The sequence below is a fragment of the Delphinapterus leucas genome, chromosome 7 (genome assembly GCF_059928025.1).
Source record: "Delphinapterus leucas isolate spDelLeu-1000000601 "Yukka" chromosome 7, BTC_Dleu_Yukka2, whole genome shotgun sequence".
Taxonomy (NCBI): domain Eukaryota; kingdom Metazoa; phylum Chordata; class Mammalia; order Artiodactyla; family Monodontidae; genus Delphinapterus; species Delphinapterus leucas.
Window position 1 is genome coordinate 2,193,457 of NC_143135.1, and position 16,891 is coordinate 2,210,347.

A 16,891-nucleotide genomic window follows, 5' to 3' on the forward strand; every position below is an offset into this window, starting at 1 on the left:
GTTGCCTCTGGGTCAGGAATTGAGGATAAAAGATATCCACCCATGGGAGCTCTTCAGGTGGGTTTGCTGCTGATGGTGAGAAAACTCCAGAATGGAGGAAGAAAATGGGGCGGTCTGACGGTGCCCTGGGGAGGAGGAGGTGGAGACGTGCCACTGGGTTTGGGAAGAGCAGGACAGCGGGTGCAGAGGCAGGCCAGGTGTGTCCTCATGTCACGTGTGCAGACTTGGGGCTGGCTGGTCCCCCGACAGGAGCCTTCTGGGTAGCCAGGGGGCTGGGGCTGTATGGGATGGGGCAGCGGTGAGAGAGGAGGGCTCACTGGTGGGCACCCCCTTCCCACCTTTAACTCAGGTTGACAGAGGGCCCTGGCCTCCTGCCTGGGTGGGCCTCCCAGAGCTGTGACCCAAGTGGTACCAAGGATGGTCTCCAAAGCCCCCAGATCCAGGCACTAATGGGGAACCTGCAGGCTGTGATAGAAGGTGAGCCAGGTCCTCCCAGAAGCCTGCAGACCATACCCGGTCTGGTTAGCCTGGGTGCCCCCCACCCGGGCCCAGTGTCCCAAGGAGCTCTTCCTCTCGGCCCCAGGAGAAGGAAGTGTGGGCGGGGAGCCGCAGGAAGGCCTGAATGTCTCGCCTTCAGGTCAGCCCAGGCCAGGAGGGCCGCGGGCCAGCCCGGGGCCTCCTTCCGGGGTGGAGCCCTCCGCACACTTTCACTCACCTTCCGAACATTGTGGGCCGTCCTGGGAGCCCCCACTGCTCAGTTGCTCCCAGGTCTCTGACGCACCCCCAAGGTCACCCCACCCCATCCCCTCCAGCGCCCCGGCCACTTGGCCACACACCTCGGGATCAGGGCTGGGGACCCCTAAGGTCACCTGCCTCAGCGTGGCGGCTGGAATGAGGCGGGCACAAGGGTGCAGACGTGGGGACATTGAGGGGCAGCCCTGTCACCTGCACAGGAGCCGCAGGTAGCCTGGCCTGGGGGCCGGGGGTTTGGAGATGGAATGGGGGTAGGAGGCAGATACCCTGCTGGGGAGGCACGTTTGACCCTCCACCGCCTCGTGGCGCGTCCCTTCGCATCCCTGTCTCACAGACGCAGAGACAAAGGCTCAGGGGGTGACGCCAGGAGCGCCGGGTCCCATGTTTACATGTGGCTGCGCCCAGGCTGGAGACCGGGCAGGATGGGGGCCTGTGAACCACACGGGCAAAGGCCCAGGGCGGGGCCACCGGCAACAGTAGGGAAGCGAAGCCCGGGACCTGGGGAGTTGCTGGCAGCAGAGAGGAGTGGGACCCCCAAGTGTGTCCGGAGGGGGCTGGGGCGCTCGGGCCCGGCCTGGAGCCCTAGCGGCTTCCTGGGGCTTCCTGAGGGGGTGCTGCTCCCCCACCCCTTCCTCACCCACTTCCCGGACACTGGGTCTCAGGCTGGGGCGGAGGTGCAGCAGCGCCCCCTCAGCCACAAGGTCCCCCCACACACTGGGCATCTGCGTGGCCAGGTGACAGAGCAGGCCCCCTGGGGCCACGTGCCCACATGGGTGAGTCATGACCCAGGGATGCGGCGGCTCGGCAGGGGAGGTGAGCAGGCAAGGCGAGGGCGGGAGCGGCTGCTGGCGCCCCGACTGCCGAGAAGCAAAGCGCCAAGGAGGGGCCGGGGGGCAAACAGGGTGCGGGGCCCCGGGCCCCGTCTTCTGGGGCTGCTGGCGCTGCCCCTCCACCGAGAGCGTGGGGGACTGAGCTCCCCGTCTCAAAGAGTGTGCAGACAGAGGTGGGGAGGGAGCCCGGTGTTGGGTGGAGGAAGAATGCGGCTGAGGGGCTTCTGGCTCAGGCTGTGGGTCTCACAGGCCGGGAGAGAACAGGCCTGGAAGGGTGTTGTCACGTGCCCAAGGTGGCGAAGGCCCACCCAAGCCCCCAGCTGGTCCTCCAACGCCAGGCAGGGTGCAGGGCTTGGTCCTGGACAGGCAGAAATCCCTGCGGCTTCCCCAGGAAGGCAGGTTCCAGGAAGGGCGCTCCAGCCCGTTCCACGTCTCCTTCCCCACAAGCCTCTTCCAGGTGCCAGGAAAGGGGCTCGAGTCCAGGTCCCCGGGTCTGGGACCCCAGCCCAGAGCCCCCCGGCCCAGCCTCCAACCCGGATCCAGCCTCAGGGGGCCTAATTCAGGGAATCCTGTCCTAGGGGCAGGAGCCAGGAGTGGGGGCGGGGCCGGGGGTGGCCCTGACCTGGGTGTGGGCCTAGGGGGCCCGGGGCGCCAGGGGCTGCCTGCCCGTCTGGGTCAGCTGCAGCTGCAGCCCGGCCCTGGGCGGCTGAGTCATGGGGCCGCTGTTTCCAGGCCAGGACCGAGGCAGGAAAGGCAGGGAGACTGGACACGCCGGCACCTGGGCTGGGGGTGGTCAGCCTGTACCCCAGCTCTTCCAGCCCCCCAGCCCTTGACACCGCCCCTGGATTCTGCTCCATGTGCCAGTTCCCAGGTTTCCCCCACTCCCCAGTGTAGGGCCCAGCACAGCCCTGGTGGAACTCTGCCCGTGTACACACGCACACACACACACACAGGCACACACGTGCCAGAACACACACACGGAGGCCAAGCCCCTCAGCCCCTCTGCTGGTTGCCCTACCTGGGGCTGACCTGGGCAGTCTGGCCCCTGGTGGCGGTGATCCACTCATCCCGCAGGTCTTTACTGAGCACCTATTGTGTGCCAGACGCTGGGCCGGCAGCTGCGAGGCAACAAAGCAGAAGCCCTGCCTTCAAGGAGTCGTGCCGGGAGGGGTGTCTTTGCAGAAAGAGAACCTGGGCAGCCCTGAGACAGGGCATTTAAGGGAATACTCAGAGGTGGGCAGAGGCAGCTTGAAGCTCCTGGGGGAAGAGCCCGCCCCACAGAGGCAGCAGGTGCAAAGAGCCCGCGGTGCTTCTGGGCCTGGACAGAAGGCCCACGGGGCTGGGGCAGCGGGGAGGACCCGGCCAGATCGTGATGGCCTCGGGGCCACTGCAGTGACCCTGGCCTTGACTCTGAGGGCATGGGGAGCCCCCGGTTTAACGTCCCCCTCCTGGGGCCTAAGAGTGGCCATGGGAGAGCAGGTGGGGGGCCGCTGGCAGGATCTGGGGGACGCTGGTGACTGGGCCCAGGGTGGCAGCTGCAGGGGTGGGGGAAGCCTCAGATTCTAGATGGATTTGCTGGGCCCTGAAAGTCTCCAACCTTGACCCTGTTGGGTGCCTCTGTGGCTGGTGACTTGGGGAGAGGGGGAAAGGCTGAGCCGCCTGGGTGCACTGGGAGGACAGGAGGACAGGGCGGGCGGGGGCTCCTCTCCCCCAGCTCAGGGAGGAGCGGAGGAGGGGCGGGGGGCTGGGGCGGGGGAGCCTGTCTGGGAGCGTGTGGAAGGGCCCCCGCAGGGCCAGCCTCGTAGCCGACACCGACGCCAAGAAGACCGTTCCTGGAGAGCGGTCCCCTCCCCTGGGTGTGGCCTGGGGCGCACTCAGCCTCCCCGTCCACAGACGGACACTGACGACGTGGCGTCTCCAGAGCCCCGTGGAAAGGCCCGCTGCACCACCGCCCCGGGGAGCGGGCTCTGTGGGCATGTTTCAACACGGGCGGCCTCCAAACCCGTGTTGAGTGAAAGGGAGCGAGCAGAGAGCCTAGCATCTCATGTTACCGTTCATGCTAAGCCTGCCGCAGATGGATACTGTATCGCATGCGCGCGAGCTCGTGTTTTGAAATGGCTGGAAGGATAAACACCAGATCGCTAAGACGGTTACCTGGGACGGGGCGGGGGGTGGGGTGGGGGGGAAACAAAGCCAGACGGGCCAGGTCAAAGGGGATGTTTCTTTGAAATGTTTTTACTTCTTAGAGAAAATGTTTTTGAAGAGTACTTATATCATGCAAACCCTTTGTAAAGAGGTTCATTGAACAGCAAGAAGTCCAGCTGGGCAGAGCGTGTTGCCAGGGCAGGGGCGCACGGGCGCTGTCCTGGAGGCCGGCCGGCGTGGGGTCAGCAGGCCTCCAACTGTCCGGGGAAGAGGCTCTGGGGGCCTGTGCCGTCAGGGACCAGCCGGGAAGCTGTGCAGGTGTCCGGAGAAAGGACATAGTCCAGGGCTGAGCGGGAACAGAACAGCCAAGTGTGGCCGGAGAGAGGCACGGAGAGAAGCTACACCAAGCTGTGCGTGCGGGGGAAGTGGTCAGAGGCAACTGGGAGGTGCTGGGAGCCTGGGGGGCACGCTGGGGTCTGTCCAGAGGAGCTAGACCCTGCCCCCAGGACACTCCAGCCACGTACGCATCAGTCTCCATTCTGAGCTGCGGCACAGACTCTCTGTCCCCTCCCTGCTAGGGGGCTGACGGAGGCCCAGAGTCCCCCAGGTGGTCAGGGGTCATGGACTGCCTGGCAGTATCCCCGCTTTCAGGGAGGTGGACATTTAGGAAGCAAACGATGCAAGCGGTACCTGGGCAGACCTGAGTGGCTGGAAGGGGCAGAGCTGGAGGTGATGGCAGGCAAACTGGGGTGGGGGGTGGCAGTGTTTCTAAGGAGGAGACCCTCGCCTCGGGGCCTGAAGAATGAGACCGTCTGCTGGTTCAGGAGATGGGTGGAACGTTCTAGAAAGCGGGCCGGCAGGTGCAAATGTCCTGAGGCAGAGAGGGGGTACAGCACATCCAAGGAACTGATAGAAGCCAGTGCAGGGCAGGAAGGGGCAGTGGCCGAGGTGGGACACAAGGCCCAGACCGTGAGGGACCCTCTGGCCGAGGCGGGGCTGTGTCTTTGGCTTGAGAGCAGTAGGTGGCTTGCAGGGGTCTCACCAGGGCAAGGACGGGGTGCGAGGGGTGGAGGGAGGCCTGCTGGCTGTGGAACTCATGGAGGGTGAACCCACCTCGAGAGGCACTGCGGGCCCAGGGGTCCTGAACTGCCCACACCCTGGCTGATGGCCCCGAGATGGCGGGGGGGGGGGAGGGGGAAGGGGGGCTGGGGGCAGCCAGTCCAGGGTAGCAGCAGACAGAGGCAGATGGGACTCTAATGACGGAGCTGCTGGGCGGCCCCTGCCCACCTGCCCGCTGTCACTGGGCCGCGTGTCACCCGCCTGCCCGCCCGCTGGGGCTGGGGGTTTGGCTGGGGTGGCCGGGTGCTCACTGGCTCCCAGTACAAAGTGTTCTGCCCGGCGTCCCCCTGGCTTCCAGGACTTCGAGGCTCGTCAGAGGGGCAGCGCGGGAGGGGGAGGCGGGGGAGAATCAAATGCAGGTGGGGCCTCCGCCCTGCCGCCAACACAAACACGGCCTCTCGGCTTCCAGCGCCTTTTTCCAGCCTGCCCTACATTCCCGCTCGCCCGGCCCCGAGGAGGGTGACTGAGTCGGCCAGCCTGGGGCTGCCCGATGTGGGCAGGGCAGGCAGCCCCCACTTGGCCTCTGCTGGCGGGACCCCCCTGAGGCCCCAGCTAGGGGGCTGGCCAGCCTGTTGGGAGGCCCAAGCCCCGCCCATCCTGAGCCAGGGTCTCCCCCTCCACCAGCCCACCCACCAGGTGACCGTGGGCAGCTTCCTGGCCTCTGTGTATCCTGGTCCCCACTGCCCAGGCCCCCTTCCAAGCAAAGAGGCTCCCGTGCAGCCCAGGAAGCTGTGTGCTGCCTGGGGCCCCCTGACTCTGCCACTGCCCCCTCCGTAAGCTGTCCCATGAGCCTGCCTCCCCGAAGTCCAGGCAGGGCGGCCTCAGTGGGCACAGTCAGGCGGTGGTTGTGAACGACTCTGGGCACAAACGTGGCCCCCACAGAGATGCGGCTGGAGGGAGGAGGTGGCTCAGCGTGCAGGGGTGTCGACTGAGCACATGGGTAACACAGCACACGCAGAGCCCCCATGGGGCTTTCGTCCTTGGGGGTGGGGGGGCGGGCAGCTAGAGACGGAAAATATAATAAATAAGCCAGTGACGTCGGTGTGAGTCCTGGAGGAGAAGACAGTAGATGGAGGATGGGGGCAGGTCGCCGCGTTTAGCTCAGGGCCCAAGGAGGTCTCGTGGGGAAGTGAGCCTTGAGCAGAAATGTGGGCGAGGTGATGGTGTGAGCCACGCGAGAATCCAGGAAGACTTCCTGGCAGCGGTGGCAGAGAGAAGAGGCGGGAGCAGGGCAGAGAGGAGGCCTCATGCTGGAGCTGCCTGGGGGAGGGGTGACGGCTTGGAGCCTCGGCCCAGACTTTCTTTTTATGTTCAGAGCTCAAAGTGGGGTTTCTCAGAGTTCTGAGCAGAGAAGCAAAATCTCTCAGACTGTGGGGCTGAGGACAGAGGTCACTGAGGTTGTCCGGGTGAGAGCTGGTCCATGCTCCCCTGGCCACCTCCCTTGCTGGACCCCCGGATGGAGCCAGCAATGTCTTTCACCTCAAGAAAGAACAGCCCTGCCACCCACTAGCAACACATGTCGTTAAGACCACGCTAAGTAAGACGGTTCACTGTAGACTGCAAAGCATGTACAAAAAGAATGTTCCAGCTCCATGGGGAAAAGACAGGTCCTTCGGTGAAGTGTGATGTATCGACAGGCTGATCGCTGAAAACAGGCCTGCAGCTCAAAATCAGTCCCACACCGTTCAATGATTGAAGGGTAAAATACAAATCTAAAAAGTCCTAGAAAAAAATGTTTCAGGGTTGGAATTGGGAAAGCTACTCCAAGCATGCACAAAATCTAGAAGCCGCAATGGAAAAGGCAAACAACTCTGACTACATAAAAAAGTGAAAAAGTAAATAAAACTTCTGTATGACGTGACCAAAAATGATAATCATAATTGCCATGAACCAATTCACGTGACCAATGGCACACTAGGAACAAACATTTGTGATGTCCATGTCAGAGGACAAACTTTCTTAATATACAAAGAGCCCTTACAAGTCAATGACAAGGAAAAGGCCTGGCCAGCAGCACCCTGGGGAGGGAAGGAGCAATGGGCTTAGAGGACATCTGCCCCCCACCCCACTACTGGGGCCCTGGGAGATGGCAGAGACCTCATTTTCTCATCCAGCAAATATCTGTGGAGCACCAGCTCTATTCATCCCAAGTGTATTTAGTGAGCACCTACCATGTGCCAGGCTCTGGGAGACCCTCTGGGGACGTGAACGTGACAGCATGGTCAAAGGCCTGGCCGCGGTAGGGAAGCCCACCCTCAACATTTGAGCTCAGGTTATATGTTGTGGTGGAGGACAGTTTTCCAGGCAGAGGGAGTGGCAAGTGCAAAGGCCCTGAGGCAGGATCGAGAGGACTGTGCCCAGGATCTGAGAGAAGGGTGTCAGGGAGGACGGTGAGGGGGCTGCGCGGAGCTCAGGGGCTGTGGATGGAGGTGAGATTTCATTCTGGGTGCACCGGTAATTCTGCGGAGGGAGACAACTCAGCCTGGCTGCCGCTGTAGTGAATGGGAGGGGGACGGACCAGTCCAACAGCGCAGGCCAGGGATGCCACTGGCCTGGGCAGGGGGCGTGGAGGGGCGCGGTGCTGGATTCAGAGCGTGTGCTCTCGAGAGCGGGTGGGATGTGGGTGAGCGCCAGGGGAATCCAGTGCTTTGCTCTGTGGGTGTCAGCACCACTTTCTGAGGTGGGAGGATGGGATTGCGGGCAGGGCAAGTCTGAGTTCTCTTTGGGCCCTGCTGCACCAAGATGCTGTTAGACCTGCTTGCCAGTGGAGACGGGGTTCTGGGGCCCCCGGGAGAGTGCAGAGCTGGGGCGGAGCGTCGAGGGTGTCTGTGTAGAGATGGTGCCGGCAGACGGGGGTCCTTGGGCTGTGGCGTAGAGGGCCTGCGAGATAGTCCCGGCTGCGGCGGATGAACCCTGGAGAGGTGGCTCTGGGTTATGATAGTGATCCTGAGACCCGCCCCCCTCAGCGGTCAGCTTGCATGGAAGCAACGCTGAGGGTGCCTGGCGGGCCCCAGGCATCTGTGGGGCTGCCCCTGGGTGAGCGTGTATCCGTGAGGCAGGTAGAAGGTTCGTCTCTCCATCGTGACACTCTCTCAGAGGGGAGCAACCTGCACTCCTAAGGGGTGGTCAGCAAGGGTCAGCCAGGAACTGGCAGGCCCCCAGAAGGGTCTGGGGTGACCAGGACCTTGACCATGCTGTGCCGAGGACCCAGCTGAGGCATGGCTGACTCTGGTGACGGCTCAGATCACCTGCCACCCAGTAGCCAGACAGTGAGAGATTTGAGGGACAGTGGCTAGGACAGAGGCCTTGGTCTACAGCCTCTGAAACGCCCACTCTGGCTGATTCATGATGCTAAACCAATGCACCAGTCCCAGGGGCCAGGGCACAAGTGGCTGCCACATCGCCCACCTCTTCTGGCCAAGGTTCACCCCCTGCCTGGACTCCGCCTGGGCAGAGGACCCTGGGAAACAGGCAGAACGGCTGGTGTGTCGGTGACCAGGGATTCCAGAGATGGTGGCATCTATCTCCCAGTCAGGAGAGTGCGCTTGGCACCCGACAGAGCCCCCATGCTGAGTGGGGCTCCCACTGCTCGTCCGCTGAGCTGCCCCATCCCAGCAGCATCACCGCCTGGTGGAAGTGTGCTCACCTCTGTGGCACGTGCAAAGGCCCAGGGGCCCAGAGGTCCAGGCAGATACACTTGTACCCTTTGGCAGCTCAGGGAATGATTTGGTGGACGGTACAGGGAATTGTGCAAAACCACACCCGGGGCGGCGCATGCATTCTTGCACATGCAGTCTCCCTGCCCTTGTAAAGCCCGAGTACTCGTGTACACACACGTCTTCACGTATACATGCCAACTGGCCCTCAGGCCACGCTGCACGCAGGCAAACTACTAACAATAATTACAGTAATGGTCAACAGGAGACTTAATCAGAATTTGCCAGATGCCAAGCACTCTTTCCAGTGGTTTCCTGCATTAATTCATTCAATCCTTACAACATCCTACTGAGGGAGATTCTACCAGCATCCCCATTTTACAGATGGGGAAACTGAGGTTCAGAGAGGCCAAGTGATTCACCCAAGGTCACCCAACCAGGAAGCGGCAGAGGCAGGACATGAGCCCAGGCAGCCTGTGTGCCCAGGCCCTCCCCGCAGGCTCTGACCCACTGCCCTGCGGCCCGCACACCCAAGACGCGTCCTTCCCCAGGGCACCCCGCAGACCAGCGTGCACACATCCCGCCCCGGCCCACATGCCCAGTGCACGCCCAGCCCAGCAGGCTGTGGGCCAGGCTCCGAGGCTGTGTCCTCACCGGGCTGGGTGCACCGTGCACCGCAGGACAGAGAGCTCAGCAGGCCGGCCGCCCTGGGGACTGGCAGTAAAACCTCGGCAGCTAGAAAACGGGCTGATTTTTCTCCAAGAGCTAAAGCACTAAAACAAAGTCATAAACACAATTACACCGTCTCCTGCCATAAATTACAATGTTATGAAGCGCTGTGATCTATTTCCACTCATACCCAGCTCTGTGAGACCGGCCAGCCCCACGGTCTCTAACGAAAGGATGATTTATGGGTGCTATTCCCGCATTCTCGCCGTGGGGGAGGGGCGTTCCCAAACTCCCAGCGCCAGGGGCAGGGCCCGGGAGCGGGGGCCAGGCTGCCCGCCGGGCAGGGACCTCCCCCCAGGACAGCTGGCCCTAGGCAGTCAGGTAGCCCGCACCACCTCCCCCTTCCCCCTTGGCAGAAAGTTTCCCCGGGGGCTCTGGCGTGGAGGCTCTGGGCTGTGTAGCGCCCACCATATTCATTCCACAAATGTGAACAGGGCCCTCTATGTGCCACCAAGGACAGGCAGAGGAGTGGGGCTCCTGGAGCCTAATTCCAGTGGGAGAACCAGCTAAGGAGTGAGCAGATACAACCGCAGGCTAGGGGCCTTGGAGAAAATAAGAACCAGCGTGGGGATGGTGGGGGGCCGTGGCAGAAGGAGGGACATGGCCGCGATCAGTGCTTTTGGTGAGGTCCGAGGGTGGAGGGTGGCTGATGTGGGCAGGGGAGCAGCTGGGGAAAGGGGCCTGAGGCAGGCACGTGCTGCCATGTTCGAGGGCCAGCAGAGCGGCCTGGAGTAAATGCAGAGGGAAGAAGGTGGGGGAGGCCGTAGAGCAAAGGGGGACAGGTCTAGGGCCACAAGTGGGACTCAGGCTTCTCCTGGGAGTGAGGGGGGAGCTCAGGAGGCTGTGAGTAGGGCAGCGGTGTGACCTGGTTTGTGTTTTGAAAGGACCACATTGTGGGGGAAGGCTACCTGGCAGGCTACTGTAATAGTCCTAGCATAAAAAATTGGCGGACTGGCCTGGGCTGGGAGCAGGGGTGGGCGGGGGGTTCCCAAGTTCTGCTGACAGTCAGAATGTGGAGCAGGATGCGAGATTTTGGAGTGCTTTTCTGGGATGGGGAAAATGTGCGCGGAACAGGGTGGGTGCCAGAGAGAGAGAGAGAGAGAGAGAGAGAGAGAGAGAGAGAGAGAGAGAGAGAGAGAGGGCTCAACAGAGGTGCAGGAAAACCATGGTTTTACGGTCTGAGTTCAGGCCTGAGGTCCCCAGGGATCGAGCGTGCGGGTCTGGGGTGTGTCCCTAGCCTGAGCCTGGGTGCTTAGGGTCAGAGGACAGCAGAACACAGCTGTCACATCAGGGTGGCCCTCCTCCTGCCATGGTCTAGCAGACACCGGGACGCAGCCGGTGTCCCCTCCCCCTTGGTGCTTTCTCTCAGTGACATCCATCGCCCTAGACGTGGGTGTTCAGCATCACCTGCACGTGCTGGAGGGCACGGGGGCAAAGGTCACAGGTCACCGTGACCCCCTCCCTCACCAAGCAGCAGCTTGCGGAGGGAGGGCCAGGGCCAGGGGTAGGGCAAGAAATGGCATTCTATGGAGATGGAGAACCCAGAGTCCCGGGGGCTGGGGCCGGGGGGTGGCCCAGGACCACCACCTGAATCCCACTGAGCAGCCACGAGGCCCAGGGGGCGCAGTGTCACCTCTCAGCCTGAGTCCTTCCTGGGTCCAGCAGGCCCGTCGTCCAAGGCTGTGGCCGGGCTCTAATGGGGGTGGGAGTGGGCACTCCTTCCACCGGTCAGAATTCACTCACCATACCCTGTGTCCTGCCCCGTGCTGGGGGCTCCTCACAGACTGTATGTTTGGGAGGGGCCGGGGTGGACTGCCCACCCAGGGCACTGTGAGGTGTGGCTGGGGCCCTGCACAGGGAAGGCGGGTTTCTGCCCTGAGCTGTCCAGCGCGGGGCTCCCTCTCTGGGCGGCCAGGACAGGGACGGGGGTGGAGGTGTGGCAGGCTCAGCGCCCCTGCCATGGGCCACTGGACCTGCCCCGGCTATAAGCAGGCCCCACCTGGTCCCTCCAAGCTGCGTCCAGGGACTCAAGGCCCGCTGTGTCCCCGGGCCTCAGCTGCGTCACCTGTCTAATGGGCTCAGGAGCAGCGGGGAGCAGGGGCTTGTGACCTGGGCAGTGCTGGGCCTTGCAGGTGCCGCAGACCTGTGGCCAGGGCAGAAGGGGGAGATAGGCCAGCAGCAGCCCCTCTGCAACCCCTGCTCCCTGGCTGCTTCGCTCCCGTGCTCCCTGCTGTGTGTGAAGGGGCGTGAAGGGGGCAGAGCCGTGTCGCAGGGCGTCAGGAGGACTGAGCGGGCCTGTGCACAGACACACTGAGCAGTCATGGCTATGTCCCTGCGCCTGTCGCCGGCGTGTGGGCTTGGGCAGGGCTCCCCGGAGCTTCAGGCCCCCGCGCACCCCATGACATACCTGGAACCCCCAACTCCCTGCAGCCCAGCTTGGCCCCAGGGCTGGCATCCAGCTCAGTGCCTGGTGTTTAAGTATTTTGAGCATTGCTCCCGAGAGCGGCTCAGTGACTCTTGGTCCGGCACAGTCTGCAAACAAGAGGAGAGCCCAGAGGTCTTTTGCCCTGTGACCCTGCAGAGGGCCCTGGGCTGTCCCAAGAGGAGCCCTGCCTCCCCCTTTAGATGTTGACCCACGGGGACCCTGGGGCACCACGAGCTGCCCCCCAGGGCAGGGGACTCCCTCCCCGCGAGCCCCAGGCCTCGGTGTCCCCCACCCCTGCCCGTCTTTGGCCAGTGTGGCCGAGACAGCCCAGGGCTTGCACGTGGCCAGGGCCATCGGCGGGTCCAGAGCTGGGATCAAGGCCGAGCAGGTTCTGCAAAAATTTCCCTTGAAAGACTCTTTTTCAAGATTTTCTTTTGAAAACAAATTCATAAGCACATCAAACAGGAATCCCGTCGCCCTGGGTTTGATCACCACCGCCCGGGGCTCTCTAACTGGCTGTTATTCTAATTGCTTTTTTTCTCTTCCGAGGGCCGGGAGTCCTCTTATGGTTATTAATTTGGTGAATGGAGGCAGGGAACAAGGGAGCTTTTGTTGGCCTTGCCCTTTGGTCACTATCAAATTGCAAATAATGACGAGATCCAAGATCCCCAAAACTGATGTGCCCCAGCGGCTCCCGGGGAACGCCGTCCCGGTCCCCGAGCGGGCACTGCCTTCCTCTGCGGGTGACAGCGCCTCACCTGGGCACCTGCCCGGAGGCACGCACTTCTCTGCGGCTGGGGGTTGGCTCAGGCCGCTCCCTCCGGCCGAATGAAGTGCTCACTGGGTGTCACCATCGAACATGAAGCAAGATAAAGGCACTCTCCTTGGGAGGAGGAGAACCCAGGGCGGGGGGACCCAGGGGCCATCTCTCTGGGACGTGCTCAGCCCTGGAGAAGCGTGGCAGGTGTGAGTCACACTCACAGAGCCCGCGGGCACGGGCTCCTACACGACTGTCCTGCTCCATCCTCAAGAACGCCCCCCACAGGAGGAGCAGAATGCCCCCACTTCCCAGCTGAGAAACTGAGGCCCAGGGAGGACAGCACGGCGGCCAGGTCTCAGCGTGGGATCTGACTTGGCCTCCTGGACCAGCCTGACCAGGCTCGCCCCACACTGTGGGGACAGGCGATCAGCCGCTGAGAAGGACGGGAGCCCACCCGGGCAGGGGCCATCACCGGGCCCTAGGGGCCGGGCAGCGCAGGGCAAGCTCAGGCAGCCCAGAGCCAGCGACGAGCAGCAGACAGCCCCGGGTGGTGTGTGTGGCACCGAGGTCAGCCACCAAGGTCGGGGGGCCGGGGTGGGGGAGAGACATGGCTCCACAGGGCTTGGCCCACCCAGTGATCACCACGCCCTGAAGCTGGACCAGGCGGGTGATGCCAAGGATCCCCGCCCATCAGGCGTGGGGCTGGGCAGGCGGAAGGACCCTGCAGGGGGCCAGGAAGACCCAGGGGGACCCTGAGGGTGGCCAGAGGACCAGAAGGACTCAGCAGGTGGCCGGGGGGCCTTGGCAGGAGTCTGGTTTGGCCTGCGGGCTGCCCCACTTGCTCTCTCTCCCGTCCCAGCAGTGGCGGCATGTGAACCTCCTCCCCAGACCCACTCCTCTCCTGTGCGAGAAGGAGGGGGAGGCATGAGGCCCAGGCTTTGGGCCGGCTCTGGGATTCCGGCCCAGATCTGAGCTCGCCCCCGGCGCCCCTGCCACCTCCAGCAGTCTGGCTAATGGGAGCATGTCCCCTGGGACCAGGGAGCCCGGTGAGCCCCGCAAAACCCCATCTCCCATGAGCAGCAGCCCAGGGGGCCGAGGTGGGCTTGAGTGCCCCAGGTGGCCCCCTGAGGGCGAGCTCAGCCTGGGGCCAGCCTCCCGCCTGCTCCCAGTGGGGGCTGTGCTATCAGCCCCCTGGGATGCGCCCCCTCTCCAGCCGTGCCCGGCAGCCCCACCCCTTCCTGAATCCCAGCCATTCTTCCATTTCCTTTTTTCCCAAGAACACCCTATAAAGGCTTCCATACCCACTTGCCCTGCTGGGGGCTTCAACAGATGTTCAAGTGCCATAAAGTGAAAATTTATGAAACCACAAATTTTCTTCTGTAATGTATTTGGTGCTCTAATTGGTGCCAAACCAATCAATACCCAAGCCGGGGCCTGCACAGCGGAGCAACATGAAGCTCGCCCGCACCAGCCTCGTGCAAGGCTCGTTCCAGGCTACCAGGAGCGCAGGGTCCCCCACGGGTCTCCCAGGGCATAGGCAGGCAGTGGGACTGGGGGCCCAGCGGTCTTGGGCCGAGGAGAGGGTCCTCCCCAGCCCCCCTTGGCTGGGCTGCAAGGGTCCCAGCCAGAGACCCCAAACGAGACTCTTCTCCTGGGGCCTCGGGGCCTGCGTCTGTGGGTGGCCTCAGCATATGGTGGGACTAGGGTGTCAGGGAGGCACCCGGGGGAATGCAGGGGTGGGGAGAGCTGAGTGAGGGCCCCAGGCTCTAGCCCAGCTAAATCAGAGAAGCTCTGCACCCCTTCCCTTTATAGCCTGGGCTCCGGTATCAGATGTGTCTGAGAAAATAGGTTAGGCCCCCCTGGCCTGGCTGAGGGGGCCTCAGACATGCAGCTGTCCCTGTCCCCAGGCCCAGGGGCAGGGGAGGAGGTCTCAGTCCCCCGCACAGTCCGAGGAGGCAGAGGCGGGCAGGGGAGCCCAGGAGGCCCCAGGAGACAGCACTGGCCTCAGTGCTGCAGCCGCCACCGTGCGAAGCTGGGGGCGTGGGTCACAGGCCCCACCTCACAGGCAGCCGTCCTGATAGGGGGGCTGTTGCTCCACGATCCAGCCCCCATCCTGCCCTACCTGCTGCTGGGTCTCGAGAGAGCCCCGTGGCCCCAACTCAGGAGAGAACCCTCCCCTGTTCCCCCTCAGCCAGCCCTGCCCTCCCCCTGACTCAGCGTCCACCGTCCACCGTGGGAGGGAGGCTGTGGACTGCCCCACCCGCCTCTGAAGCCTGACCCGGGCCAACCCGGGGACCCAGCTACACAGCATTTGTGGCCTCTTCAACCCACAGCATCTTCCCCGGGGCCGGCCCGCTTGGCCAGCACCCGGCTCCGTCCGGTCCTGGGGTGGGGATATTGCCGCCAGCAGTGGGGCCCAGATGGGTCCTGGGGCAGTCTGGCCCAGGGCGGCTCAGAGCACATACATCATGGACCATGTGTGTGTCCAGGTGGATGGCCGGCCCCAGCCAGCTCGGCCTGCCGCCGTCCGCAGCCCTGGCGTTGACCCTTGGCGGAGCCATCCCCGGGCTTTTACCCCCAGCCACACTCTCCCCTGAAGCAGCTCTGTGTTCTCGCAGCTTCGCCCTTATCGGTGACCATCTGGCCACCTCCGCTCCCTCCCCCATCATTTCTAGTCTTTCCAGTGTTCCAGGTACCCAAGGCGGGTATTATTTTCTGACGGGGACCCTGGGGGACCACCCCCAAGGGCACTGCAGGCCCCAGGGTGAGCCATGCCTCCTGCCGGCTCATGCCAGGACGTCTGCTTCACCCCTGCTCCTGCTCTGAGGGCCCTGGGGTCCTCTTCCCACCCCCAGGGCTCACTCCAGCCCCACCCCGTCTTGGCCATCCAGCAGCCCCTGCTAAGTACCCGCAGACCCAGGTCCATCCTCCACCCACCTCCCCTCCAGCTTGGTGGGGCGACCCCACCTCGTGGGGTGGGCAGCCCCAGTGCTCAGCATGGGAAAGGGCTTTGGGAAAAGCATGGTGGGCGTGTGGCCCTGGCTGACACCTGGGGATTGGTACAGGTTTGGGGGCTCAGCTGGGAAGATGGTGGTGCCCCTGCTGAGTTGGGGACTGTGCCCGGCCTGACAAGAGCACCCTGAGGCACAAACCCTGTTGGTGGGCATGGGGGTGGGGGTAGATGGCAGGGGAGGGGCCCCACCCTGCTACCTACTCAGCCACTGGGTCTCAGGTGAGGGCTGCAGAGCGGGGCTTCCTCCACGCACGTGTGTGCACACGTGCAGACTTGCACAGGGGCCACGGACACACGCACACGGCCGTGACCAAGGCCAGGCCCCGTCCCTCCCCTGGCCCTCAAGGAACCCAGGCCTTGAGGCCACCTGCACACTGCCCGGCTCACCTCTGATCCTGTCCCCGCAGGTGACGCAGCTGGACCAGAGGCTGGCGCTCATCACAGACATGCTGCACCAGCTGCTCGCCCTGCACCACGGAGGCTCCCCCAGCAGCCGGCCTTCCAGCGGGGGCGGGGCCCAGGTGGTCCAGCCCCACAGCGGTGGCTCCATCAACCCCGAGCTCTTCCTGCCCAGCAACGCGCTGCCCACCTACGAACAGCTGACCGTGCCCCGCGGGGGCCCCGACAAGGGCTCCTGATGGGGGCTCGGGGCCCAGGCCTGAGAGGGGAGGCCCGGAGGAGCCCTGCCCGGCCCACCCCACCTCCCACTCAGCACAGGCACCACTAGGCCTCAGCCACCTCTCGAAGGCCCGAGAGAGCAGTCCCGCTCTCCAAGGCCCCAGACACCCAGTGGACTACAGGGCCCTGTAGCCTGGGCTGGGGGGCTCGCCAAGACCGCCTCTTCCCAGCCAGCGGGTACTAGAATTTGGCTGGGTGTTGGGAGGAGGCGCCTCTCAGCTCTGAGACCGGGGTCCCCCCATTGCTTGCCTGATACTCGGGACAAAGCGGCAGGGGGTCAGGCCGGGCATCCCAGGCACTTGGTCTGTCCCATGTATGGCCAGGGAGCCGTACAGCTGTGTGCAGGCCCCGGGGCTTTCCTGAGGGGAGACAGAGGGACGGCCTGGACAGGGTCTGTGAGGACCCCACCCCCAGCCTAAAATCCAGGCCCAGGGGGACCCAGGGGGAAGGCAGGCCAGGCAGGGCAGGGCAGGCCCAGCCCATGCTGAGCAAAGGATGCCCACGGGCAAGGCCCAATCAAGGCGTCCCCGGGCCTGGGCCTGACTCCCTCAAGCTCCAGAGATGCTGACTCAGGCCAGGAGCTGGTGGGGAGCTGCTCCTGAGGCCACAGCTTCCAACGGGAGGGACGTGTCCACCGCTGTGGCCAGAGCTCTTCACTGGGGGTGGACCGCCCACCAGTGGAACGGGGGTGCTCAGGTCCCCCACTTTGGACTGGCAGCTTCTCCTACCCATTCTGGAGAAAAGAGGAGGGTCCCCAAACCCCGCTCTGCGTGTGGGCCTCAC

At 63.8% G+C, this 16,891-nt stretch overlaps 1 protein-coding gene across 1 annotated transcript in view; it reads left to right on the forward strand.

Moving 5' to 3' along the window:
* The window catches only part of KCNQ1 (potassium voltage-gated channel subfamily Q member 1), a 349,770-nt gene extending 333,499 nt beyond the window's left edge, over positions 1 to 16,271 (forward strand). The window contains exon 16 of the mRNA XM_022591072.2: positions 15,838 to 16,271. Coding sequence (XP_022446780.1) covers positions 15,838 to 16,068 — 231 coding nt within the window. The 3' untranslated portion in view covers positions 16,069 to 16,271. The remainder of the gene's footprint in view (positions 1 to 15,837) is intronic.
* Positions 16,272 to 16,891: the final 620 nt, after the last annotated feature.